This window comes from Battus philenor, unplaced genomic scaffold (assembly GCF_028537555.1).
Source record: "Battus philenor isolate CCGP_79_NKW_IND1 unplaced genomic scaffold, ilBatPhil1.0.hap1 SCAF_7, whole genome shotgun sequence".
Taxonomy (NCBI): domain Eukaryota; kingdom Metazoa; phylum Arthropoda; class Insecta; order Lepidoptera; family Papilionidae; genus Battus; species Battus philenor.
In genome coordinates this window covers 10,042,351-10,070,031 of record NW_027181737.1, presented here as the reverse complement: position 1 = coordinate 10,070,031, position 27,681 = coordinate 10,042,351, and the positions used below count along the sequence as shown (strand labels likewise).

At 31.2% G+C, this 27,681-nt stretch overlaps 4 protein-coding genes across 4 annotated transcripts; all 4 read left to right on the top strand.

Annotated features, from left to right (window-relative positions):
- The first annotated feature begins 378 nt into the window (after window positions 1-378).
- Window positions 379-2,263, top strand: LOC137931052 (uncharacterized). The gene is made up of 4 exons (XM_068774453.1): window positions 379-514; window positions 607-1,215; window positions 1,603-1,769; window positions 2,132-2,263. The coding sequence occupies exons 1-4, from the start codon at window positions 455-457 to the stop codon at window positions 2,199-2,201; spliced, it is 906 nt and encodes a 301-aa protein (XP_068630554.1). The 5' UTR covers window positions 379-454; the 3' UTR covers window positions 2,202-2,263.
- A 5,496-nt stretch (window positions 2,264-7,759) lies between these two features.
- LOC137931061 (cuticle protein 7-like) lies at window positions 7,760-9,233 on the top strand. Its single transcript, XM_068774462.1, has 4 exons — window positions 7,760-7,789; window positions 7,875-8,108; window positions 8,368-8,534; window positions 8,955-9,233. The coding sequence occupies exons 1-4, from the start codon at window positions 7,778-7,780 to the stop codon at window positions 9,112-9,114; spliced, it is 573 nt and encodes a 190-aa protein (XP_068630563.1). The 5' UTR covers window positions 7,760-7,777; the 3' UTR covers window positions 9,115-9,233.
- Window positions 9,234-14,787: 5,554 nt separating this feature from the next.
- On the top strand, window positions 14,788-17,089 carry LOC137931184 (cuticle protein 8-like; the record flags this gene model as incomplete). The annotated part of the gene is made up of 3 exons (XM_068774592.1): window positions 14,788-15,033; window positions 15,951-16,117; window positions 17,023-17,089. Coding segments are annotated over 3 exons (480 nt in total), but the record flags the coding sequence as incomplete, so codon positions are not given.
- Window positions 17,090-19,302: 2,213 nt separating this feature from the next.
- On the top strand, window positions 19,303-21,968 carry LOC137931183 (histidine-rich glycoprotein-like). The gene is made up of 4 exons (XM_068774591.1): window positions 19,303-19,314; window positions 19,836-19,991; window positions 20,810-20,982; window positions 21,233-21,968. The coding sequence occupies exons 1-4, from the start codon at window positions 19,303-19,305 to the stop codon at window positions 21,966-21,968; spliced, it is 1,077 nt and encodes a 358-aa protein (XP_068630692.1).
- Window positions 21,969-27,681: the final 5,713 nt, after the last annotated feature.

The following is a 27,681-nucleotide window of genomic DNA, read 5'->3' as shown; positions in this document are numbered from 1 at the left end:
ATTATAAAAAAAATGATCACTACAAAGGTTTTTTCACGCTTTTAGTATAGAAAAAATCTTAAGTATTGAAATAAAATGATAAAGAAAATATGAAAGATGAAAAAACTATATCGTGCTCCCAGACAACTGCTCATAATGAGTGGTCTTTAAGGTATAATATCTTCAACTTGAACAAATCTCAAAATCAAAAGTTTCAAGATCTTTAACACGCACTGCGAAATACAACAGTTAAAGCAATAATAACATCTTATCATGGACCTCATTGACCTACAATAGAGAAAAGTAGTATGAGCGGTTCGCAGAGTGTTATTGTTAAGTAACAATCATTAACTTGATAATGTGTAACGCGAGATTGTGAACACAAAGAATGGTGACCTTGTGAGCGAGGGACGCATCGCTTATCGTTTTTGGCGCCCCACCGGATTCACTATTACAATACTTATAAAACCCACGGATGATAACCAAGAGTATCATAGTCACTTCTTACATTCCAACGAAAAAAATGTTTACAAAAGTAAGAAAAAGTTACTCTATTTATAATTATTATAATAGAAAATGTTAACTTCAGCATATTTTATTTAAAAAATGCTTAATATTTTTTCACAGATCCTCACTTTCGCCGCTGCGATTGCGATTGGAGAGGCTGGCCTATTAAATGGTGATCATGCTGTATACGCATCATATGGCGCTGGTCAATATACCCATGCTAATCAATTAGCTCTTGGCGGTGGACTTACTCATGGAAGTCCTTCTATCACCTCAGCAGCTGTCGCCCATGTAGCACCTGTGGGACATGCTAGCCAATCGTCACTTGCTGCTAATATTGCCAATGTTGCACCCGTGTCTTTTGCTGCTCCTTTGGCCCACGCTGCTCAAATAGCATACCCTGGTTCATTCGCCCACGGAGCTCATGCCCAAGCAGGTCCTTTAGTACATGCTACATCTCTGGTCCAAGCAACTCCCGTAATCAACCCAGGTCATCTTGGCCATGCCACAAGACCTCTTAATTATGCTGCCCCACTTGCTCAAGTCGGTCCAGTAGCGCATGGTCTATTAGCCCACTCTCCAGCACTCGCCCAAAATGCTCGCATAGCACATGCAGCTCCCTTATCGCATGGTGCTTCTCCAGCATATGTCGGTGCATACGCTGGCGCTGTTGGTCATCTTGGAAGTTACTCTGGATATGGAAATCGCGGAAGCTACAACGACTACTACGTAGGTTTAACTTTAATAATTATTTAATATTTAATAGATGATGATAGTTCCTGCCTGTATATATTTTAATGGATCAAGTACAACTAAAATTGCAACTATTATAAGTAATACGCATGTATATCCATTGTCCTTGTATATCGATTGATAAGCGCCCGCTTTACTTTTGCTTATTGACCAAGTCCTTCATCCTATGGTTGTCCGAAAGAAAACGCAGTTTGTGATGAGACCGTTTTATCCACTAATTTCTTGTATAATTTATCTTTTTATATTCTGTGTGGAAATACTATAAATAGGTAATGAAAAAAAAATATGCTATAAACTTGTTTCACTAGCGCTAGACCCAACATAATTAACAGATATTTTAGTGACATATGATTTTTGTTACAGTCTCATCCTAAATACCAATACTCCTACTCCGTGGAAGACCCGCATACCGGAGACCATAAAGCCCAGCATGAAACTCGCGATGGCGACGTCGTTAAAGGCGAATATTCACTCTTGCAACCCGATGGCACCTTCAGAAAAGTCCAATACTCTGCTGATGACCACAGCGGGTAATTACTATTAATATGATAAAACATTAATTAATTCAGGACAAGTTTTAAAAAGATAAGTCTATATAACGTGATATTTTTGTCCATAATACATTTTTTCTTTTTGATTTTACATGATTTTGTAAATAAATAATAAATTCGTAAGTTACATGAATGCCGCAAAGAATCATGTGGTGAACCAACCGGTTATTCTGATCGTGTTCCGGTCTCATATGAGTAATGAACTCATTTGACCTTTGAACACGTTTGACTCTGGTTGCATTCATGTGGATAAACAGGTGCTATATTTACAAACTCGTTTCAAACAAGTTCTTATAATGTATACAAACATCATGACTAATGCATGTGACGTTTCGTTGCAGATTCAATGCAGTAGTACACAACTCGGGTCCCAGCTACCACGTGTACTCTTCACAACAGCATCACCATTAGAATTTATTTTCCAGTAAAACTTCAAGTTCGTTGTTTTTTAGGATGCTATTGAATAAATACCTCTCTAGTACAAATTTAACGTATTATTTCTCACCAGTATGCTTTAGTGTTCGACTATTTCTGATTTAATAATGTATCAAAAATATATCAGAGTTATATATATCTGTGCTGAATAATCACAATATCTTTAAAACATTAAGGGTTGAAATTTGGTAGGAATATTCCATTGGTCAAGTATAGATCTAATAAGAACGTTGTTAATTAAAAGATGCACCTTTATAAAGTTAATCTCTACATATTTTTCTACTAACATTTTTTTGCATGTTAAAATTGCCAAGAATAGAATTTATGAAATTACACTAATGAAATGCGAGCCACAAGAAGTGAGTGGAGGGCAGCTAGCTGTTTATACACAAGTTATATCTCCGCATTATTTATTAAGAACAATAAAGCTTATTTAGTTTTAAAGGACGAAATTTTTAATAAACAAACTACAACTATTTACGCCCGCAAACGCATTTTAATTAAAACTACAAAAACGAGCTTGATGTAGTTTAATTTAGGTACATAGTTCCAACAGCGCCATGCGTTTCGAAAGTTTGTAATACAAATATGCATTAAATGACGAAAGCAATGCAAACATGGTAATTTATAACGACATTGTAACCGTCGGCCAAATTACGTACAGCGCTGATTTTGTTGCTGAGAACAGACGCATTACGATAACAATCAACCTTTACTATTCGACATTTTTTTTAACTTTCATTTAAGCTTGACCCCTAAAACTATTATGTACAAAGGAAATTGACTTCTGAATGCTCTCATTTTTCTTTTTTTTTTTGTGAATAAAGTATTTAAAATAAGTATGAACTTGATTAATCTTATCCATTATATTAATCCTTTACGAACTACATAGGATTCCGTGCAGACTTTAAGTTCACAATAAAACTTAATGTATATTTCTTTAACAGTCTGTACATTAGCGTTCCGACCTTGATAACTCTTTGATTCGATTATCTCGAATAGGTATCAAAACCATGTACTAATACACGAACGACGAGAGCTATAACAAATTCAACTTATAATGTATTTTACCACAATAATACGTAAAATTAACGAAATGCAAAAATAGGTTTTTAAATAAATTTGATTTATAGTTCGAATAATAAACTATTTATCAATTTTTATTTTCAATCATTATTGTTACTTGTCATTACATTACAAACCCTTCAAAATGTCTTTACTTTAAATTTCCAGGGTATATGAAGAGTACGTGAAGACGTACTCTCCACATACCTTGGGATGGAATCTTCATTAATATGGCATGTACTTTGAACGGACTCGGTCCATCATTCATTAAGCCCAGCATATAATTTACATGGTAACGTTAATTCTCTACTCGTTAAGAAATAAATCTTTATATTTTTACAAAAAGTATCTGAACAAACAAATAAGAAAATATGATTTGTATTTATAATAAACATATCTGAAGCTATTGCTTATATATTTTATATCTAACTTATATAGTGACTGATTGAGCCTTTTAACGCTCTAAAGTATTGAGAAAGAACATAAGTAGAACTTTCCTTGGCGCCCGTTTAGCTCTTGCTGCCCTTGTTTAATAGAAAACTTGTTTGGCCAACTGCAGTTGCGATGTCATAAGCGATTTAAATAATACATTACAACGTTTCATTACTACGTTGCCTAATTCGGTGTTAAGCACACCATTTTTACATTTACTTTTACATTCTTTACTTGCAGATACTTTCAATGCATTCGAATAAAGTAAATAATTAAAAAGGACGATCTACTCAACCCTAATTTTAAAGGTTTTTTAAGCGTTTGAGTCGAATTAAGTTTTTAGTTTTATTTTTCCTTTTATTCTTATTTTTTTAACAATTTATGTTTAAAGTGTCATTACAAATTAATAACAATTTTGACCTTTTTGATTTTAGACAGTTATTCAATTATCAAACAAATAGTTTATATAATAAAATAAAAAGTGCCAAAGCGTTAACGCATCAAATTTCTAAACAAACAATGATATTTCCTTACTGATAGCTCAATGGTAACAACAAAATATGATTTCATGTATCACGAGACAAACTAACAAAATGAATATTGCATTAAACGAAATACTCAAAAAAAATTTTTTTATATATATATATGTCTTTATAAATTTCATAATCATAAAAATAAATTATGAAATGTTTTATGCATATGCACAATGCATATTTCCTACATTTTGTATTATTGCTAATTATTTTTAATTTAGCATAAAAACCTAAGGTACTTTTAAATTTCGTATGAACTACTGTTTAATATTCTCGAAAAAAAAAACTAAATTAATACTGTCTTAGACTCATCAATTTTCAATTTAGTGTATGCAATCTACTAAGATATTGACATCAGATAGTTTATCATTCTTTAGCATGTGGGATATCATTACCTTACGAAATAATGCAGCGACGGTGTGCAACTATAAGACGTTTCTAACAACAAAACGGTGTTTTATTATGAATTCATATGAAAAATTATATGTCGCTATTGTTTTTTAATTGATTATTAAAGACCCCGTGTCTTGAATAACCAAACTTAATAGTATTTACAACAATGCGTGTTAATTAAAATTAATAGCTTTTACGAAATCATAGTCACTGAATATGGAATAAAATTATTCCAAATCATTTCAATACGACGATCTTGATTCTAAACTAAGTATGACACAAATATTTTCAAAGAACTTTTGCTGCTTACTCAAACTATAGAATACAATTTCAACCAATTTTATCAATCTCTTATAATCGTTGAGCCGATCACGATAAAATTGTTAGCAATGCCAAATGCCAAGAATTCGTGTAAGATTTTTGTTAACGTCACGAACAATAGATTATATTTAGCCTTTATTCAGTGAAATAAAGGAAATAAATTTTAATTAATAATATTACGGTCCATTCGTTATGAAAATAGACCAATGCGAATTGTCACACGTATTTTTATCAGTTATATTACTTTTGTTGCTATCGCTACTCTTATAAAGTTCAAAACTCAAATCAAGTTTTTGTCTTCTATGTCACCTAATAAGCGGACCATTACTTTGGAATGAGCGCAGTAGTTATGCAAATTACTTCTCATCATACAAAGTAAACCAAGCGAAAGAGGCTGTGGGATAGTATCTAACAATGTGCTACTACTGCAAAGACTGTTACCTTATTCTTAAAACAAATTTGAATTATGTTTAAAATACCTGGAATTCATAAATAAAATTTAAAGAATGTAAAAAATTAATACTGCTTATCAAAACGTGTGTGAAAATGTTTTGTATGTCTATAAAAACATTATTAATTTTCCCAGGAAGAGTCATATATACAATGTACTTGTACATCGTTCGTCGCTTCAGCCCATAGACGTTCACCACTCTTGGCAGACGCGTTGGTGGTCGCAATGTGGTATGGTATGCAAAGGATGCCGCTGCGCATCCTTTAGAAACTTGTTTGTAAACAGTGACAATTCTTTACAATGAATGTACAAAGTGTGAATTATATATAAGACTGTATCCCGAGAATCCAACCCGCGACGTGCGATCAAAAGTCTCACACCTATACTTCTAGCTTACCACTTCTCTAAGTACTCGGTAATACCAGAAACAAAAATAAACTTTTCTACCTAAAATACTAATTTATTAATTTAGTTTAACTTTCTGTGAGAGATGTATATATGTATATGTTTATACAATAATATCGCAGAAAAAGAAGAAGAAGAAGAAAAAGAAGCTATTACTGGCTTTTAAAAGCCTCTATTACTGGATTTAAATATTAAAATATCAAAGACCGTTTTGTGCTAAGGGTTACACTGTAAATACTATAACCTTGTAGATGAAAGAAGAATTTTTGAATTTGAATTTGACATTCATTTTAAATACATTATAGTGATTTTTTTTTTCAATACAATGTCAGAAAGAAAAATTGGTACCAGTATCTACATTTCTATTATTCTTTACCTGAATTAGTGTGCCATTTTTTTTAATTTCTAATACCTACTTACTCCCATAGATCGCATTACGTACACGGGATAAGAAATCAAATACCAGATATCACCGTGGACCGTCGACCGCTGTGTGGTTTAAGTCATAGTGCACTTATATTGCTGTTTTGCAATCGTATATTGTAATAACGTGGTAATACGAAGTCAATAATGTTGGCAACCACATGTCAATAAACTGTCAAATTTATCTACTGTTTATAGTTCATTTTAAACGGCTCCAAGGCCAAACCTTCGGTAATTACCTTACCATTATTGGCAGACAAATTTGGTCTTATATAAACACGTCATTAAGTTGGATAGTAAGTTGAGAAAAGAGACTATAAATTATTAATTCAACACACGAAAAACATAACGAAAGCAATTATATAAGATTTTCGCATAGCCGGTATGATTCTAACAATAAAATACAGCTTCCGCGAGCCCCATATCCGACCAAGCTGTAACAACCCCTCAAGGCACATAACAGACGCAAGAAAAGCTAGATATGTTTTCTATTAATATTTTGGTTTTCATGTAATTTAAAAAGGATTAGTTAATTATTTCAATGATTGTTTCGACAAGTTTCATTTTAGTTACAATGGTAAGTCAAAGTATAGTTTTTAAACATACTGGAAAAATAAATATAACTCCCATTTCTCTTAAAAAATAAATCAGTTACTTAAATAAATATATAATTCTCTTTCATTCTAACTTACTTTCAAAGAAAGTTAACTAATAGGCTAAATTGTCGTTGTAAATCCACCCAATAGCGTGTTTGCTGCTAGAAGCATAAATTAATAGTGTTTACGTATACCATATCTTGCATTTTTTCAAAGAAGACACGAAATTTACTACTGCAAACGGTTATTTTATCGTACCGATTAATCAACCATTCCCTGCCATTTTGACTCAGAAAGAAAAAAACGAACAATAATCAAGTATGCATGTCTAGTTCCAAACTTTAAAAAGGACAATTTTTTGTCCTTTGTCGGTCAACTTACAATATTTCTTTTCGCAACCATCTCTAATCCTTATCGGAACTAAACTTACTCGTGACTGCAATCGAAAGCCATGGGCCTTAACCAATTATCATAACTGAAAATACTCCAAGTTAGTAAGCGAATAACAACATAATACTTTTAACCACGAATTCGTCGTTCGAATAAAAAGAACAATAAACAAGTCACTCCTGCAAAAGTACTAATAAATTGAGTTTTTAAAGGTGCCGAAACCTTTACAGGTCTTGATTTGCATCTAAGACGTCATTAGCGTCAAGAGTAAAATGTCAAAAATAATTCCAACAAAATTAATCTTCGAGTTATCACAAGCGGCCATTGAAGGGCGAAAGCGCCGACGGCTAGTGTGAGATTAATTAATAATTATTATACTGTACACGCAAGCCGTGAGCGACCTCGCGGTGTCAAAGTTACGGAACTGAAATGACCGCATGCCCCACCACTGCCAGGACTGTAGCTCCGTTTTGCTTTTCATATAAAAGTCACACTCCGGTCCAATAATGATATCAGTCACTTGCTCTGATTAACAACCGCAAAATGTTCTCCAAAGTAATTGCAATAGCATTTTTATTTATTAGTTAAAAGTTATTTTTAAATTGGTTCAAATTTAATAATAAATTTTGCACTTTTTCAGGTAGTCGTCCTTGGCACAATGTTGGCTGCTGCCAGCGCTGGTCTGTTGCCAATTCACCACTCTGCGGTATCATCGCAGAGCATAGTGCGACACGACTCGCCGATCCATTACGCCCCGGCCCATTATGCCGAATCTCTAGTGCACGCTGCGCCCATTGTCCACGCTGCACCCATCGTCCACGCTGCACCCATCGTCCACGCTGCCCCTCTTGCTTTGGCTCATGGTCACGAATACGTAAGTAACATTTAGTCTTAAGTCTATGTCTAGCATTGGACGTCTCACAACTGAAATTATGGTGATTTCGTAGATGACATTTAGTCTTTAGTTAGGACAACATATAAAACCTTTGTGGATGTGTAATTTCTTGTATAAATAAATTTAATTTTTAATCCAAAAATCGAAAAAGTATTAATATAATTGAAGGTTTACTTCGTAAAATCTAACAATCACTATTTTAGGGTTTTTTTAATCATGAAAATTCATTTTTTTACAGTCACATCCCCGTTATGACTACTCTTATTCCGTGGCTGACCCACACACCGGCGATCACAAATCCCAGCACGAGAGCCGCGACGGTGGCGCTGTCCATGGGTCATACTCTCTCGTAGAACCCGACGGTTCCGTTCGCAAAGTTGAATACACCGCTGATGACCACAATGGGTAACTTTAGTTTTATTTTTATTTCATAGAATTTTTATTTTTTATTTTGAGAAATATACAATGATAAATGTAAAGTTATAATAAAAAAATAATAACTATACAGTAATACCATGTCCCTGCCTACATAAAAAGAGAATGTAACAGAAAAACTTTGCTTTGAAATTTAAGAAATATAAATATTTAGTGTGAAAAGCACACATACTACATATAGTATTTATCCTATTATCAAACAGCTGGGGTATCTAATACTTTTTCAGTATCTTTTTGAAAATATAAGAATTTTATAATGCTAATAAGCTTCAAATGACAATACAAATTTTTCATTGACAAAAAAATAAAAATAATTAAATTAATTGATATAAACAGTAACAAAAGAAAATCTGAGACTATCAGAAATTAATAGCATTGCTTTTCTTGCAGTTTCAACGCAGTAGTTCACAAAACCGCCGGTCATCACCCAGCGCCCGTGGTACACGCTGCCCCCGTAGTCCACGCCGCCCCTATTGTCCACGCCGCCCCCCTTGCGCACATCGCAGTCGCTCCTCTCTCTCTCGGGCATCATGGTCTCCTCCATCATTAAACAACTAGATAATGCTAACTTGTAATCAAGACGCATGATTGATGTATGTGATATTTATGTGTATATGAAAATGATGATTGTTTTAATACTCATTTGTAAATAAATTCAATTGCTGATCAGTAATTCTCCTCTTATTTTCAATTTGATTATCCCTGCGGACATTATAATAAAATTTAAACATTCACATGTTTAAATAATAGCCTATATACTTTTTTTCTATTATTCTTCTTCTTGCGTTTCCAAACGCCGATTTGAATTCGCACTCTATCAGTGATGTAGTCGCCGCCATTGCATTCGGACCGAAATTGTACATTATAAGTAGTCTATATATGTGTAAATAAAGACCTCACATTTAAGGAACAAATACGTACTCGGACTGTAACTCACCACGACCCGCTAATGCATACGCATTAGCGGTCATCAGTGTTCACTGGTGAAGGAACAGATACGTGCACGGGTGATTATTCACCTCCACCAGCTAATCGCCTATATATTTACTTTACTTCTTTCCGTAACGATACAGTTTTTTTTATGTTTTCACACTCTAAAGCAAATTGTTTATTATTGAATTTAAAAATAAGAGTACATTATTGGTTTTATCAGAACAAAATTACAAAATTACAGCTTATGTTATCGTAAATCATCTCACGAACGCTACAATATAGTAATTATTTGAAAAGATATAGTTATAAAATACATTTTGTATAAGAAATCGATTTGTACGATGTTGATAGTTAGGTGATTTCAACAAAAGTCTATTTAATAAAGAAGATTATTTATTAAGTTCGTCGAGTGAAGGTAAATAAACAGATGCCATTAGTAGGTAAAGTCGTCACATATAAATTGCTACAATTTCCTGTGAAGCGGCAATAAAGGCTACGTTACGAAATGTGGACATTACCTGCCTCAAGTGTGAACGCCTTGTTGTAAATTACCAGTGACAAATGGCAATTTACTTGACCTGCAAAACGAGTTACTTCTAGAAAACATCCGGCGACTTCAACTCGGTAAATGGTAAACACAAAAATATATCTTTGCGACACATTGTGTAAATCGCTAAACTCTCGACTATTACGTTAATACACAAAAATACTATTTTAATACAACTTGCTATGTTCAATAAGTACATTGAATTGATACACACAAATTTACGTTGATAACAATAAAAGTTAGTTGCTGGTTAGCTGGCTAGTTCAAAAATTATTTAAAACAATCGGAATAGAAATCGTCGGAAATTTTCACGTACATTAAATCATTATTTCATCTATTTTCACATATTGCCGGCTTCTTAAAAAAATATCATTGTATGTCATTTTACAATTTTTGTTGCGGTTTCAGACTTTACAACTTGTTTAACGAAATCGAACGTGTTCGTACTTAGTATGTATTTGATGATATGCGCGGTATGTCCTTCATCCCTAATATCAATTACTGAAATTAACGCAGAAGTTGAGCGGCAAAAGATAGAGTTACCTTAAGCATAATTATTAGACAAATTCAAAATATTTTACATAATAGGTGTTATCACGCCTTTTGCTGGGCTAACCTCATATTTTGACCAAAGCTCAAAAACACTGTCGCATGGATTGGTGCTGTGAAATTATATTGAAATTTCAACGGTGGTACCTTGAATGGTGTTTTAGACATTGTACGAGTATTAGACAGGTGACGAAACTTGTTGATCTATTGTCATGTTCCTGAAACCATGAAACCATCTTTAAAGTGAAAGTTTGCTTACAAAGATTTGCCTACAAAGTTACTGTATAAGAAGCGTAGAGAAAAACTGATGGCCTCGTTCTTTGAGGTTTTAACATACCAAAACAACAGTAAATTCGTTCGAAAACGCCGTGAAATAGCTCTCCAAAGAAGAAAAGCCAATCTGCTTTTCACATTTCACCTTTAACTAAAATTTACGATTGTCAAAGGGGTTATTTCGAAAAATAATAATTAGTTGATAGTAGTTTATTAGATAAATAATTATTTAGTTCTTACTTAAACAATATTTACGTTGTATGTCAATTAGTTAAATAATTATTTATTATAATAATTTATCAATTGATACTCTGTTTATTTTTTTATGTTCCAAGAGCTTTCAGTGTCACCTTTGGTATTGTTATAGCTAATAAAATAAATAGTAAGGTCGGGAAGAAACTTTTATTGTGTCTAACAAATTTATTATTAGTACGTTTATTATTACAAATTAAGTAAAGAAATTGCCACATTGTATTTGGCTGTTGGAAATACCATTAAATAGATGAAATTCGGAAAATATGTTATAATAGATATTTCAATTTCCCGTCGTTTTTCTGTCCGTATATAAGTAAATCCGTAAATTAAAAGTAAGACTTTGTATAACTGATACTAAGCAGTGATACTGCCTTAGCCGGCAAAACTAAACACACCTGCTTGGTAGTAGCGTATATACTTATCTTTATAGTAAACTATTCAATTTCATTAAATTCTATGTATGGATGGTTTAGACATAATATTACACCAATTTTTATTATTTTGCCACGATGTTATGAATTGCACACTTCCTTTTTTTTATAACTAATTCAAGTTAAATTATCTTTCTAATCTGTTATTATTTTCGTGTTGCTTACACACTTGTACTCAATTTCTACGAGGTCGACTTGCCGGCGACGGTGGTACAATTAGGAATCATAATTGCCACTGGCTCTTTAAACGTAATATTGCTACATATACTTTTTAAAACACAGTTTATCTTTATATGGCAGTTTATTTCACTAATAAATTAGTTCATTAAAAATTTAAATAAAATAAAACGTCGCATTGATATGATATTTCAATGTACAAAATTAATTATTTTTACCGAAATTTATTAAAATAACTAGGTTAAAGTGCTAAAATTTGCTTGTAAGGATACATAAATTACCAACAATTACTGTCGGTAGTCACAGTACGGTCTCCGAAGTTAATTTTAGGCGACTTCCTCAAGTCTAGGTTGATGGATTTTTTAAATGAAGCGATAAAAACAATTCCCAAAATTTTACTTTCATGGGAACTTCTACGGCGATTTCCTTATGACGAATGCCCACTGCAATTGTTCTTTTGCTTCTTGTTTTCTTTGCTGTCGCCAGTTACATCTAACTTTCCAAATCCCAGTTCGATTAACTTTAGCGAATTCGGGATACGATTAATATTGGGGTTAATTACCACATCTCTGAATTTTGGGCTAAACATAAACAGCTTCCTGTACGCCTTCAGCGGAGAACTTGAACTTTATTTTTATTAGAGTGTGCTATTGTTTTTCCTTTTTCACCTTCTTATCTAAAAAACCGTTTCCTGGGTAACACTCACAATCAATGTTTACAATTTTAAAAGAATCTTGATTTAAAAATTCCGAAGCATGCAAGTAAATTGAATTGGTAGTGTCGTTAAGAAAGGGCATATTTCTATATATTTTCACACAGCTAGTAAAGATTCAACACTTGTCACTATTCACTGCTTATCTTATTACTGTACATTATTATTAATATGCAATTATTTTTAAGGATTCATAAATGTCAAATATTCAGTATTTTAATATTTGTGTATATTGTATTTCCAGCCACCTTCTATCACTTCTTGACCGCCCATTCCTTAGTAAATAGGTCTATCTAACGGTTATCTGGAAAAAATCGCCGTTAGCAAATATAAAGCCTCTTGTACTGCTTTCCTCTATTTTATATAATTTATTGCCTTCTCTTATGTCTTTTATATAATAAAGAGTAAAATGATTAAATTAATATCTATTATTTACTTTGTAAATCTTTATAATTACAATTTTTTTACTAGCAGTCTTAAAAAATATCAAACCATCTTTAATCTCCGATCTAATTCGTGAAACATTTTTGATCTCAGCAGATAGTTTAAAATAAGGTCATTTTCTATGACACTATTGCATTTCATCAAACAATGGGCGTACAGATATACAGCCCATTGTAAAGCTTTTTATTTGACATTATACACACATACACACTAGCATAATTAGATTACGATGTATGTTGAGTAACCGGGCCGAGTAGGCGCGTTGAATTTTTGTTGCTTTGACATGATCATACTTGATACTAACAACATGTAGTTTTACATAATTCACGCAATTAAGTGACATTTTAAACTACGGTCACTTACAAATGTAGCAGTTTACGCACTCTACCATGACATGAATTGCCATGTTACCCGTTGGTAGCATTTACATGTTTACATTCTTGTTACATACGTGTTAATAATCTAGATAAAATAGTAGAGCTATTATTTTAAACATAACCAAAGGAACTATTAGGCAACAATTATGAAGAAATTATATTAAATGTTCACGAATAACAAATTACATGAAAAACGACGATTACTTGTAATATAAAATAAAATAACTACAGTTTATTATTTAAAACATAATATGAAGATTTGAAATAAGGTTCATGATTCTGTTCTCATAAGAATAGAGGATTTAATGAATGAATAATTCCACAGAGTGTTTAATTTTTTTTGAATGCAATCGAGCATAGATAATTATTAACCTTTAGTTGCCTTAAGTTTCTTTCATCCTGGTATAAAGTGTTTTTTTTGAGTTTCTGTCATTTATTATTATTATCTTTCCAGCCATGGGAAATCCACAGCTAGACAAAGGCAAATCGTAAGGATTTCCAACAATACTGATAGAAAGCGACCTACATCCGGCGTCTTAAGGCGACGTTAAAAAGGACGTCTGTCTCTTTTGTAAATGTGTTAAATCAAATCCTTAACCATTTCATAATTATTACTAAAATATTTTTTTTGCTAAACGATTATGTAATACTAAATAATTACCTGCTAGTTTTAGCCGACTCCGTTTCTTTTAACTATTATTTAAAATCAAAGCGGTAAAAATGTAATTTTAATTTTATTTTATATTTATAGCTTAAAAATGCTGATATTGTTTCCGATCAATGTGACAGAGCAACGTTGTACCCGGTAAATGTTCAAACGAACTATAAAAGCCTTTTCACACAAGAGCAAAAGAACCGTCGCAATAGACGTTAAGGCACGATGTTGTAAAGTCTAAGAAATAGATCAATAAATTTTTTCCTCAATAATTCCCACAATTATATATGTCTCTATATAACATCGAGACTGAGTAAAATTAATTCACTATTGGTAAAGTTAAGAATAACGACAGCATAGATCTGGAAACTGTTCTAATTTTTAAGAAAAATGCAATTCAAAGTAAGTTTTATTCCTTTAATACTAAATCTGTGTGTATGGTAACAAAAAAATTATCTTAATTTAAACTTTTAATACCTTCCTTCACATTTTTATACCTAGTTTTATAACGTTTTTCTTTAATTAAAATTATTAAATAATAACAAACGTTACGTAACAGAGATGATATAATTTCATCATCATCATCATTACAGTTGAAAGGCTTGCACTGCTGGACAAACTACCCCCAGAGATTTCCAATAGGACTAATTGGAAGCAGCTTGCATCTCACTGGATCGCTTCCAACGACCTGAATATCTGTCTATTTTGTTCAATTAAAAATCAAATTAAATTGTCCAAGATATATTAATTGAATGTTTTTTTAGTAAATAAGTTCCTTATTAATGTGCAAATTATTCTGTATAGACTATTGAAACTATATGAATCAACTTTAAAATATATTCTTTCCGCTTACAAAATGTATTAATAATTTTACCATTACAGATTGTATCATTTTATATTTTGGTGTCAACTTGTCAAGCCTTATACCCGTTTCATCATCACCATGAACATCATGTAGCTGTTTCGCATCAAGAGATTCAAAAGCACGATGGTCCTCACCACCCCGTCATAATTCCTCATGCTCCAGTGCATCACATTCCAATACATGCGCCTATTCACCACGCTCCACTAGTGCATCATGTGCCAGTACCTCACGCTATTCATCACGACCATTACGTTAGTATCTTTTTAATTCTAATATTTTCATAGATTTTCTAAACAACCCCAGCAATCAATGAGCAAATTAAAAAAGAGACTACATAACTAACATGAACAGACAATTTAGATCAAGTCCTCACAATTTAAAAAGTATGACTCAAACTCGTTTAATAAATCTTACTAAGTACATTCTTTTGTGTTTAATCGTAGTCACAAATAACTTACTAAGTACGATATATCTTTGTAATGATAACAAAATTATAAATAATAGCAACACTGTTTTTAGGTTTTCATTATTTTTATTTCATTATTATATGCCAAAGTATGTATATGTATTATTTATCTTTAATTAGTTTAAATTCTCTTTAATTTATAAAAATGCGTGACTACGAAAATTTACTGATTTATGTCCCTTTTCATGTGTTAATATCAATAATTACAATAATCTGTTACCTTTTATTTTAACAAATATCACAGATAATATTTTGTTTCATCTCGTTATCAAATCCAGAGCTCCTAACTAAAAGCCGCTTTGTCTAACCACCAGGGTATACAATCATCAACTTGTATATATATATATATATATAATAAATATCAAATATCGAGTTTTATCCCCTTGCTAAGCTTGTATCAATTTTCCTGCAATTTTTTTTCCTAAAAAATAGCACCCAGAAATAGATCGTGTAATAATATGTGCTAATTTATCTCTAAATGCTCCTTAATATTAATCTTGTATTTCTTTTTTAAAAGTATTAATTATTAATTTTCTTTTCTTCTCAGAATTGTAATATTCTTTCACTAATTACTATTACTTATTTGTTTGTCTAAAAGTATAATACAATGTCATTATAAAATGATAACAAGTCTTAGTACAATAGTTAAAACTGTAATAATATTTCCATGCATAATTTTTTTTTATTTTCCGAAAATTTCAGGCGTTCCCCGAATACAACTTTGCATACTCGGTTCACGACCACCATACTGGCGACGTAAAATCTCAACATGAGTTCCGTCATGGGGACGTTGTAAAAGGAGGCTATGAACTCGTTGAGCCCGACGGCCGCTACAGGAAAGTTGAATACAAAGCTGATGATCATACCGGGTAAGACGTGTACATATGGGAAAAAAAAATTCATGGCAAGTAAGGGTTAGGAGGGTAGGTCCCCCACTTGGGAGAATGACGACATAGTCAAGGTCGCAGAAAGTCGCTGGATGTAGGCAGCGCAAGACTGATCATCGTGGCCATCGTTTGGAGAGGCTTATGCTTTGCAGTGAGCGTCTATCAACTGATAAACAGTGATAAACGAAATGAATGAAAAGTACAAACAGTACTTACAAAGTTAATTATTATTCAACTGACATGGCTTCTTAACTATTTATTATAAAGCGACGCTTAAGAGACAATTTAATATTATATAAAACTCTGTCTTCTCTTAATTTTACTTATTTCCACAGAAAAGACATCTACCATATTTCCGCTCATACAATATGGTAGTACGTTTTTCCACTAACGGAAGCATCGTGTTTGTACGTAACCATGCTTTGTGCGCTTTATTATCGCAAGTGATAACAGTAGAGTAAGGAAAATAAAGCTAATATAAAAATAACTACTATATTCAATTTGAAATTTCAACAACATGAAAAAAAATTGGAATAAAACCTCCACATAATAAAAATATAATCCTAAGGAAGAAAAGAAACTTATAGAAAAAAATATGTCTCGGAGAGTCAATCACAAAAGTTTTGTGACTTTTATTACTTTATAAATTAATATAAAAATTTCATTATTAATGTTGATTCCGTGAATACTTTGAAACTTTAACGCATGAACAAAAAATTAAAACATGAAAAAAAAATGGAGATAACCGATGTTTACATGTGATGGATACGATTTTTTAAACTTCCGACGTTCTTCAAAAATTCAGTATCGATTTATTTTTATTTCTTGTTGATGGTAAATTGACTATTGGGGAAATTCCATATTTTACTTGTGTTTGTATATTTCAGCTTTAACGCAATAGTGCATCACTCGTCACCGCATCATCACGTTCATTTATCACAACATCATTATTAAATTATTATATTTCTCTACAACGCCGAGTGACAACAGCTGTACCCGATTTTTAGTTGCCTATAAATTTATTGTATTCTCTTGTAAAATAAATCCATTCAATTCATCACTTTATTTATTTTAATACTTTAGTTACTTCTTGACTGAACAGTATTGACTGTGACGTGTTTATTATATAAAGCAAAACGAATATTTGTTCGGTAGGATCAGTAATAAAAGGACTGAAATTAATTTCAATTTTATTAAAAATGTATACATTTTGTTCTAGAGCAGTTATTTTCTTATGAACTTATTATTTATTGTAAATCATACTTATATAATTTTTGCTATGAATATTTTTTGTTAATCAGTTTCACAGCTACTTCGATTTTTTTAAGTATCGGACATAAATAAACTTTTTTTTTTCAACTACCAACATATTTTCACTTTTCAGATTGTTATTAAAAAATTTTCTTGACATTTAAATATGTACAAATTATATTATTAATCACAGAAGTTATTCGATAGCTTCTCTTATTAATAATCAAAGCTTAAAGTGTCGATCTTATGGTTAAGGTAATAAATAATATTAATGGATATCAAACGACCGTGGTTTATGATTTAAGCCGAACATTTGCACATGTACATATTCGACGGTTTCAGTATGCCTTTGTTAGTAAAATTAGAAAACAAGAAAACTTAGCGTTTCGAGTTATGAAGTAAGCTGTGCTTTAAGCAAAATATCAGTTAATATAAAGATACGAAGCAAATCACTTAGCAAATCGAATTAAATATTTGTATCTTAAAATACGAAACTCAATTCTCGATTTTCACAAACGACCATCGATAAATTATCAACAACATATAGAACTTTTATAGGTCACTTAAGTAAGAACTCCGTTCTCTTTCCGATGCAGTTTACCCTACCGACTAGGTGTCCGCCTTAATGATGAAATAATTCAATCAAAATTACCTACGATTGTCACTGTCTTTGGCAATTGGTAGCCCAATACTCCAGTAATTCGTACCTCCAGTAGATCATACCAAAGATCTAAAAATGTTCCCAATTTAATTTAATATTCAGAAATAAGAAATGCTTGACCATTTTCTAAATAAAATATCCATTGTCGTTAGTTATCTTAAAAAAGAAACAATAGAGCTACAAAATCTTCATCTCTTTAAGTGTGTCTAGTATTAAAACAATTCTGTCTTTATTACATGTATTGTTTTAAAATCTTACTCCACGATATGGAGCCAAATAAGCATGATTTATAAATATTACTTCAAACTTTCAACATCGTGCGTATTCTTAAGTTTTACGCGCCTATTATAAAAGTATAGTTTATTAATGTCAAACAAGACATTGCTCTTAATTTATCAAAGGCTACTATAAAATTGTTTAATTAAATAAAAAAAAAGTTTTTTTTTTTAATTAATTCACGACTTATTAAAATTTTAGAACAATAAAAGAACAATTTGACTAGTGACTATTAAGAAGATATACCTTTATATATGCCGTAACCTCAAATGCCATTTAAAAATATTTTCATATTTTGTAAATTAGTGCGATAAAGTGCTTATGAAATTGTCGAAATCGGGAAACCTGTATAGTGTAAAAAGGTTGGTAAAGGTATTGGTAAATATACAATTCTTTTAAGGCCAAATATAACGTGACTGTACAAAATTATTTAATATCAGATTTTTAAAAAAGAGTTTAGCTAAAATCGTGTGCTGATTCATAAGTAGCATTATAGCAAGTGTGCATAGCAATATCAGTGATTTTCTATGGTTAAAAAATTACATAGAAAAAATGACCAATTATTAATGAACACCTTTTGATCACACTAAGTGAAGAACAATCTTTTTCTTGCACTACACCAAACAGTTGAGAGTTTATACTCGTATATGCTGTTATTTACCACAAAATTTGCTCTCATATTTATTGAAACATCTAACATCCCACTATATTGTTATAATCGATGTAATTACTCATACCTAATCTAGTCTATTACAAAATGAAACTTTAATGTTAAAAGGCCGATGTTTAACGTTTAATTTTAACAGTTGTGTATGAATTCGCCCCTGAACATATAATTTGAGAAACTGAAGATAATGGCAATCGCATGGATAGGAAATACGATACTTAAAGGTAATAATGATATTATCTTCTGAATAAAAACAATATGAACTAAAATTTGACATCAGTTGAAGACTGAACTGCAAGAAATCAACCGAAGATGATTTGGAAGGTATTTTTTGCTTTTACTACTTAGTTTTATTGTTTTTTATAAGTAATTAAGTTATATTAATTAATTAGGAACATTAAACTAATACAATTTGTAATAAAAAATACATCTGCTCACGCTTTGCTACAATTCTGTTAGTAGTAGTTAAATGAAAAAGGTAAAAAACTCGCAATATTTCTATTAATATTAAATCAAGAATTTTTGTTTCTTAAAATAAGTCAAGTAACCATTGCACCGTGCGTTATTACGGAGTTTAAAAAATAGTCAACAATGACTAGGTACAGCCAAAAGTTTTTTTTCTTTTCTTGAGATGAAAATAATATTAAGGCAAGATTAAAGATTTTGGACAGTAATAGACATTCACACATTTTTGTGAGTAGATGATAAGAGTGTCTTTTGCAATGCGAAGCTAACTTGGGATTTTAATAATCGTCGTGTGATATGTGGTTATTTTCAGTTAATTAAATAAATGCATGAAGATTTTGTAGATAGTCCTTTTATATTTAGTATGATGTGTATTCCAGATTTGCACTTTGTACGGCTTTATGGTCGTCGTATTAGGCAAAGATCATCCTCCCATATCTGAATACAAGGTCGAAGTGCACCATCCCGTACACTATAGTTACCACGGTGAGCTTTCACACGTAGGATCTCACGTTCCAGAACATCATGACGAATATGTAAGTAATAAATATAAGTACACTATTTAATTATATTGTAATATACAATTATAAATATTCGGATAATTACAGTTAATATAGTTGACACATTGTGGCACCATTAAATCTCAAAAGATAATTCGGCATAGATTTGAAACCTTCTCATTATATAATCAATTGTGTGTTAATGTTTAGTCGAAGCACGTTTGTGGAAATATATAATTTACCCTCTGTCGTAATTGTTTAATAATATGAACCAAACATAAACATGTTTACCGATGAAAGCTTGTAAAAAATTTTATATTCCAAAGATGTAGTTTGGAATTTTGGAAATTTGCAAGTATTGCATATGAATGTAAACAAATGTTTCCAAACCTGGATCCATGCTTTTACTCGACTCTATGCAGTTTTTCTTTTCACCATTATTGTAATTCGCCTAAAGTGTACAACAACCGGTTAAACATTGTCGTAAAATGTCTTTAGTTAAAGTTTTTCACTACTATGCTACCACTGTATATCAATCTTATCACATATACAATATTTAATACAATATACAAATCAAGATAGCTGAAACTATTTTAATTCTAGCAACTATGTTTACTTACATATCGTATTGCTATACTTTCAATGAGACCTTAATACCTGTCGATAATAATGAGGTAATAAAGCTAGTAGTATTAATATTTGTGTATTCCTACACCTGGATGTTTTGAGCAAATAATTTCGCCCGTTGCCAGTAATTAATAACTTTTCGTTAGTAAATTATTCCCATCTGTTGTCACATAAAAAGTTGCTATCAATATTTATGTATGTTCTAAAAATTATTTATGTTTTTTCAGGCTTGGACTTATCCGTCGTACGAATACTCGTATCATGTTGACGATCCACACACTCATGATCAAAAAGGTCAACACGAGTCTAGACATGGTGACAAAGTAAAGGGAATGTACTGGCTCATCCAGCCAGATGGTCGTAAAAGGACCGTCAGATACTACGTAGATAAACATAGCGGGTAAAAAATATACTATTAGATAAACAGAAAACTTGCTTTAGTCTTAAGTTTTAAATATATTTTAAATAATTGTAATTTAGTTTTAAATAAACATCCAATATTTTTTCAAATACAAATAAAAAATTGTCTTAAGGTAACAAAAAAGTTTGGGAAACACTGCTTTACATCATAAAATTATTATACTTAAACAATTAACACAGAAATTTAAGTCGATTGTATTATATGTATTAAAACAATTTTCTGATTTCAGATTTAAGGCCGACGTTGAATACTCAGACCCGATTTATCACCACCACCATGAAACACATGAAGACAAACATTACAAAAAACCTATATCTGAGCAGCACGTTGCTATTTATCATGACGATCATCATCCGGAGGAAAAACATGAAGAAATTAAAGAAGAGGAACATAAAGAACCAGAGCATCACGAACCAGAGCATCACGAACCAGAACACCATGAACCAAAATACTATGAACATAAACACGAAGAACCAAAACATCATGAACCAGAAGATTATAAGCTAAAATACTATAAACATAAATATCATGAAGAAAAACATTATGATCCAGAAGATCACAAGCCGAAACACTATGAACATAAATACCATGAAGAAAAACATTATGAAAATGAACATCATGAACCGAAACACTACGAACGTAAATACCATGAAGAAAAACATTATGAAAATGAACATCATGAACCGAAACACTACGAACTTAAATACCATGAAGACAAACATTATGAACCTAAACACCATGTAGACGACCATGACCATCACGAACACGAGTATTATGTTCACGAAGAACATGAACCAAAACTCACACATGATGATGATTATTATCATCACAAAAGTGATGATCACCATGAGGATGAACACTACCATGATAAAGATCGTATTTATCATAAATATCACATATATATTGATCATAAACCTAAGCATGATCATCATTATGATGATCATTACCACGGCCATGGTCATTAATATGGTCATAAAAATGTTTAACTTAATTTTCTCCGCCAAGTTGTACGCTATGTTAAAATTTATAGAATTGTTCCAACAAAAGAGTAATGAAGGTGTTCACTTAAAACGATGTTACACTTTATCTGTTATCCATAAGGATATTGTTTTAAAATTATTCGATAATATTTGAACAATTTACAATCAAAATAACTTATTACAATATGGGAAAATAAAATTTCATGTTTCATTTTTATAATCCTATTTCATTATATGATTTATTGTCGGAATCACGTCACTAATCACCAGAGATCCGACAAGTGCATGCATAATTGCCTAAAGTAATTTTTAGTACTGAGTAATTTAAAACTGCCGAGACTGCTTCAATTAATTACTAACTAATAACTAATAAATTGCAAATAAATAACCTTCGGAATCTACAAACGCACGCATTTACTTGGGGTGATGTTTGGCGACTTAGTCATACATGTAAGTATTGTGATCCGTTTCACTTGCCCATTCACAAAACCCTTAGACAATTAAATGATATATATTTGCTTACACAGTGTATAAAATAATTAATTGACTTTATAAAAGCGCTTTCCAGGTTAAGCTCTTGCTTCACCTTAAGTTAAAAATGGTTTATAACATTAAAACGGAAAATAACTAGTGATTACAATAAATACTCTTGAAAGATATAAAGCAAAGAAACCTACTACGCGGATTGTCAGCTCCGCACATCGTAATCGACCTCTAGCGTTGAATCGCGATGGTTCCGGAAGTCGCGTGGTGAATTCATGGAATACAAAGATGCTGTCTCTTTTACAATCTTCTCTTTTAAATAATCTGCATATTCGACATGGCTAGACTAAGCGAATAATATTAAACGAACAAGAGGAAGACTGAAATGAATAGATGATTTTAATTCTAATTTAGTAATATGGGCATAATTAAAGATGTCAAGCGAGAAATTCAGAGGCAACTTCTAGAACACATGTCTTTTGTTATAAAACTCGAAAAAAATTACACAAAAAAAAACACAAAAACACCTAATGTTTATAAATTTAAAAACTAGAGATGGGCTCGATCAATTCATCCATAATTTTTTCATTATTGTTTAAGAATCCCCTAGAGGTTTTTTCAAAAGAAAATAACGAGTAAAATCGAAAAGTAACACTTTTATTTTCTTCAAAAACATAGTAAGTTCAAAAACCTGTCCCTTGAGAGATATAAAAAAAAACAAACAAATAATATCGTTTACCATAAAGTGTTACAAAGAGGATATATATGTAATTATATTAAACGGGTATAAACGTGTAATGAAACAGGAAACTTATTTTTGGAAATTTTCATCATAGCTCGTTAAAACAATTAATAAAGTGATCACTTCGAAACATGCTTTATTTGTTTATTTTCCTACTGAAATACGACAGGCAAACAGCTTTAGTCAATACAAAATTTATATGGTCAACGAGTATATAATGAAACTAAAAGCGTGAGTCGAAACTTTTTAAACTAAAGAAAACAAGTTGGCTGCAGGTCTCTCGTACTTTACATTATTTGAATACATTACATCTGCCACCAAATCATAATATATAAAAATTTTATGCAGTCGCTTTAATTGAGGTACACTACGTAACATCTTACATCTAAAGGTATACATATAGGGTATGGTATAAATAAATAAATGTATATATATTTATAAATATTTATGTATATTTATATGTATTTATAAAAATATAGATAAATATATCTATACATACACCTAAATGTATGCATATATGTATACAGAGGATATATGTAGGTATATTATATATTAACTTTAGTATTAATTGATAATAAAAAATATTACGTAAACCCAATTAACTCTTTATTACCTAGGCTTTTCAAACAAATCTTGCCATCTTTGCCCTTGCAACACAACATTAAGTACTAAATATTGTGTCATGGACTCCACGGATGAAACTAGGACTTCTCTCTACGGTAGATACACATCGGCGAGTGCTACAATGACCAGGAGAATGCTAGAGAATGTAGAGAGATCTTTTGAAAAAGAACACTCGTTGCGTAGGGGCATATATTGGACAGAAATAAAGTAGTTGTATCGTATACACTTAGTCTTCATCGAACACACCACACTGAATATATATCAACATGCAACGGATGTTCTTATTTTTAATGGACAAACTTGTATTGGTCGTTCTTTATGAAAATGTTCGAAGAAGAACTAATAGTCGAAGTTAAACGATTGTATTGCCCAGCTGGAAATTCCAATCTTAATCCAAAAAATTACGTCTGGGACATTCTCACAACAGAATAAAGATCTGTAGACAATCCAAAAACTAAAGAACGGGAAAAGCACGGAGTGGGAATGTATTTCGAAGGAAGCCTTGAGGGCTCGCCAGCATGCTCAGACGAATATAAGCTGTGATTTCAGCAAAATATAGCCACACCACATTCTGTTAGTTCATCTACATGGTTGATAGTATAACGTATACACGAAACATTGTTAAATTTCATTAAAAACAAAAGCTGCCACTACTGTTCAACTGTTCCTGTCCAACTCTTCTCAACAGATCAGCAATCCGAGCTGGTGGTAGCTAACTACTGTGTAATACTACTATATAACTGTGTAAACGCCTACTACAATAAAGACATTTTTGAATTTGAATTTAGTGATAATAAGTAACACTACTTTAAATTTTAAAATTGTTACTAAATAATTTATTCGAAATGTTACTTTGCATTAATTGTTTTTATTTAAAATTTCATATTTTATTAAAAGTATAATACAATTTATAAAATAATTAATTATTTGCCGACTTGCTTATTATAAAAGAAAAAAACAGTTAGTAGTTAAGTAGGCAAAACATTTATGAAATGAAAATAAAACTTTAAAAATACTGTGGCTTATCATTTATTAATATTTAAAACACTGCGTATAGTAAATACAAAACAAAAAAAATGAAAAAACAAACAGAAAACCTCTGATATATATTCATATTTATTTCTAAAAATGTATCATAAATCGAATTGAGGTAAAGATTCACATTATTAAGCATTCAATTTACATCTAATTATCTAACAATAAGCACATCATAGTTACAAAATTTCCGGTGCGAAAATTACTCTTGTTGTATATAACGTATAATATGCTCGTTTTTGATCATTTGCGGTTAGTCGTGTTTTGTGTTCAATATCTAATAATATGCGTTATGTAAGTAAAGTATGAATGCAATTCATATAAAAATATAGAAAACACACGTGTGTATTAATTTCTCTTCGTTTAATGTACTTTAATGCATTATTTTATAGCTATTCCTCATAGCAGCCGCGGCTGCTTCGGTTACCTTCGCAAAAAATGAACAGAGGAAGGCTGAGTCTTCAAATCCTTATCACCTCTATAATAACGAGTACCACCATTTGAAGGACGACCATCATGAAGAACTTCCAGGGCCTCTCGTTTTACGCTCCCCCCACTCTCATGACTTCGCCAAAGCTGATGTAATATAGTCAATTTATCAACTCGTTTATTTATTAACGAATATTTATCTTATTTAATAACAATTTATTTATTTATCAGAATTACTACACTGTAACATTAAGAACATACGTAAAATACATATCTTTTTCACATGTCACATTTTTATAGTTTTAATATTTTTATCTCTCTTTTATTATTACAGGATTATGGTCCTGGGGTGAAGGAACAAAATTCGTAAGTATTATTAGAGATGTTATATTTATTTCATGTTACAGTTATTCTAAAATCCTTTTATAAAGACATGAACATGTTTTATAAAAGTTATTTGTTTACCAAGATCCGATAATATAAACTGTATTCATACATAGTAGGTTTACCATGTACGTATCTATAGGAAAAAGAGAATATAATTCTTTCACACTATTTGTGGTACAGCGCGTTTTATACTAACGATCAACTTTATTATATGATCACTCATTCTCATATAAAGGTGTATAGAGTAAAATTGTAAAAACCGAACTTACTCATTACTATTATAATAAAATTGTTTACATTAAAGATAAATCAATGCAGATGTTTTTTAAGAATTCGTTCGGCTTCTCGCTAGAGATTTTGTATAGACCAGTGATTACATAATGAAATAATAAAATATCCGTACATATTTATAATTAATATAGAATATACAGTAATATAAGAACACAAATAATATAAGAAACTGCGCTCAATGCGAGAACAATTATAAAATCGATAATGACTATTTATTTTTTGTACTTGGGACCGTCGACAGACAACACTGTAAGTATATGTACACCTTTGATAACAGATGGACCAAAAATAAGTAAATTATATCTTAACTAGCTGACCCCTGCTCAGTTCGCATGGTGTAAGTATAGGAGCTATAGTTTGAAAATATGCATTTCTTTTGATAAACGCCCGCTCAACCCTTCTTGCGGGTGAAATATACTAGAATTCTTCGGTAATCTCTACTCGCAGATAGGAAGATTCATACCTAACTTTAAGTCTTAGGTTTAGAACCTCCTTAAAGCTTTAAAGTGATGAATGTATAGCACAATTGTCGGCACAAAGCTTTTACACCTATAATATACGTGTACATATTAAGTTAACATCTAGGTAATTGGAGAATGTGCGAGAATTGTTGGTCAACAAATTCAGTCTACCGAATTGCCGGCATATGTGTTGTGTAATTTTACTATCCGTGTAATAGCTGCATATTAACTATTCTATAATTTATAATTTGTTTTATAGGATTATTCGAAAAACATATGACCCTGATTACTACGAACCAACGATCGTTTTGGACTACAGATATCTAAAAACTGGAGGTCGAGACTACACGCGAGGTCCAGGTGGTCAATACCTAATTTTACCGAAAGGCGTCCATTCCAACGAACCGAAAGAATTTGAGAACTATGACATGTTTTTAGAGCACCTGCGTGTTAAAAACTTGGCTGAAAACGGATATAAACGTTATCATGGCGGCAAACACTAATGAAGATGATAAATGAATAAACATACTCGTACACACGGAACATGCCATGTTTACTTTACATTAAACAGCTGATTAGAAAAATAATTTGCAATGTCCATAAAACTTACACCGTAGTGAATTCAATAAAATTGTACATTTTTTCTTTATTGTATAAAAATTTTATTTACTCATTTTATTATTACCAAACTTTTTAAAATTTTAATTAAATTTTCTTGGCAAAAAAAAAATATTAAACACACACACTCCCTTCACAGTATTCATTTATTTTATTCGAATACATATCCTTGACAGCCATAATGAAAAACATTTTCTTATTTAGATAACGTCCATAGCGAATACCTATTTTTATTGCACAATATTTATCCTTATTAAATCCATAATATATATTTCATAAACCTATCAATAATTTTTGAATTATATTAACGAAATGTACAATATTTATTATGTAAATTTACAAGAAGCCATTGTTAAAATGAAATAAGTATAATATCTATAAAACCTTACTCAACCACGGATATTTATTTGTAAAAAATAGAATATCATAAACCGTCAAAGAAAACATGTTTCTTAAAATTATAATCGTGGTCTCGTGCATGTTATTTGGTAATAAATTTTAAGATTTAATAATGAGTTACAAGTGCTTCGTCTAATTACCATCTAAAAAAAATATTTACACGAATTGCAAAAAGCCTATATGCAATATCATTGATCATGTGCAATAAGCCGTAACGCGCTCGTCCTTC

Bases quoted from the DNA above. Each gene is read 5' to 3' on its own strand.
- LOC137931052 (XM_068774453.1), top strand. From the start codon at position 455: ATGATAACCAAGAGTATCATAGTCACTTCTTACATTCCAACGAAAAAA. The intron at 515-606 runs GTAAGAAAAAGT...ATTTTTTCACAG, and splicing joins CGAAAAAAATGTTTACAAAA to ATCCTCACTTTCGCCGCTGC. The intron at 1,770-2,131 runs GTAATTACTATT...GTTTCGTTGCAG, and splicing joins TCTGCTGATGACCACAGCGG to ATTCAATGCAGTAGTACACA.
- LOC137931061 (XM_068774462.1), top strand. The intron at 8,109-8,367 runs GTAAGTAACATT...ATTTTTTTACAG, and splicing joins TGGCTCATGGTCACGAATAC to TCACATCCCCGTTATGACTA. The intron at 8,535-8,954 runs GTAACTTTAGTT...CTTTTCTTGCAG, and splicing joins ACCGCTGATGACCACAATGG to TTTCAACGCAGTAGTTCACA.
- LOC137931183 (XM_068774591.1), top strand. The intron at 19,992-20,809 runs GTAAGTAATAAA...ATGTTTTTTCAG, and splicing joins CAGAACATCATGACGAATAT to GCTTGGACTTATCCGTCGTA. The intron at 20,983-21,232 runs GTAAAAAATATA...TTCTGATTTCAG, and splicing joins TACGTAGATAAACATAGCGG to ATTTAAGGCCGACGTTGAAT.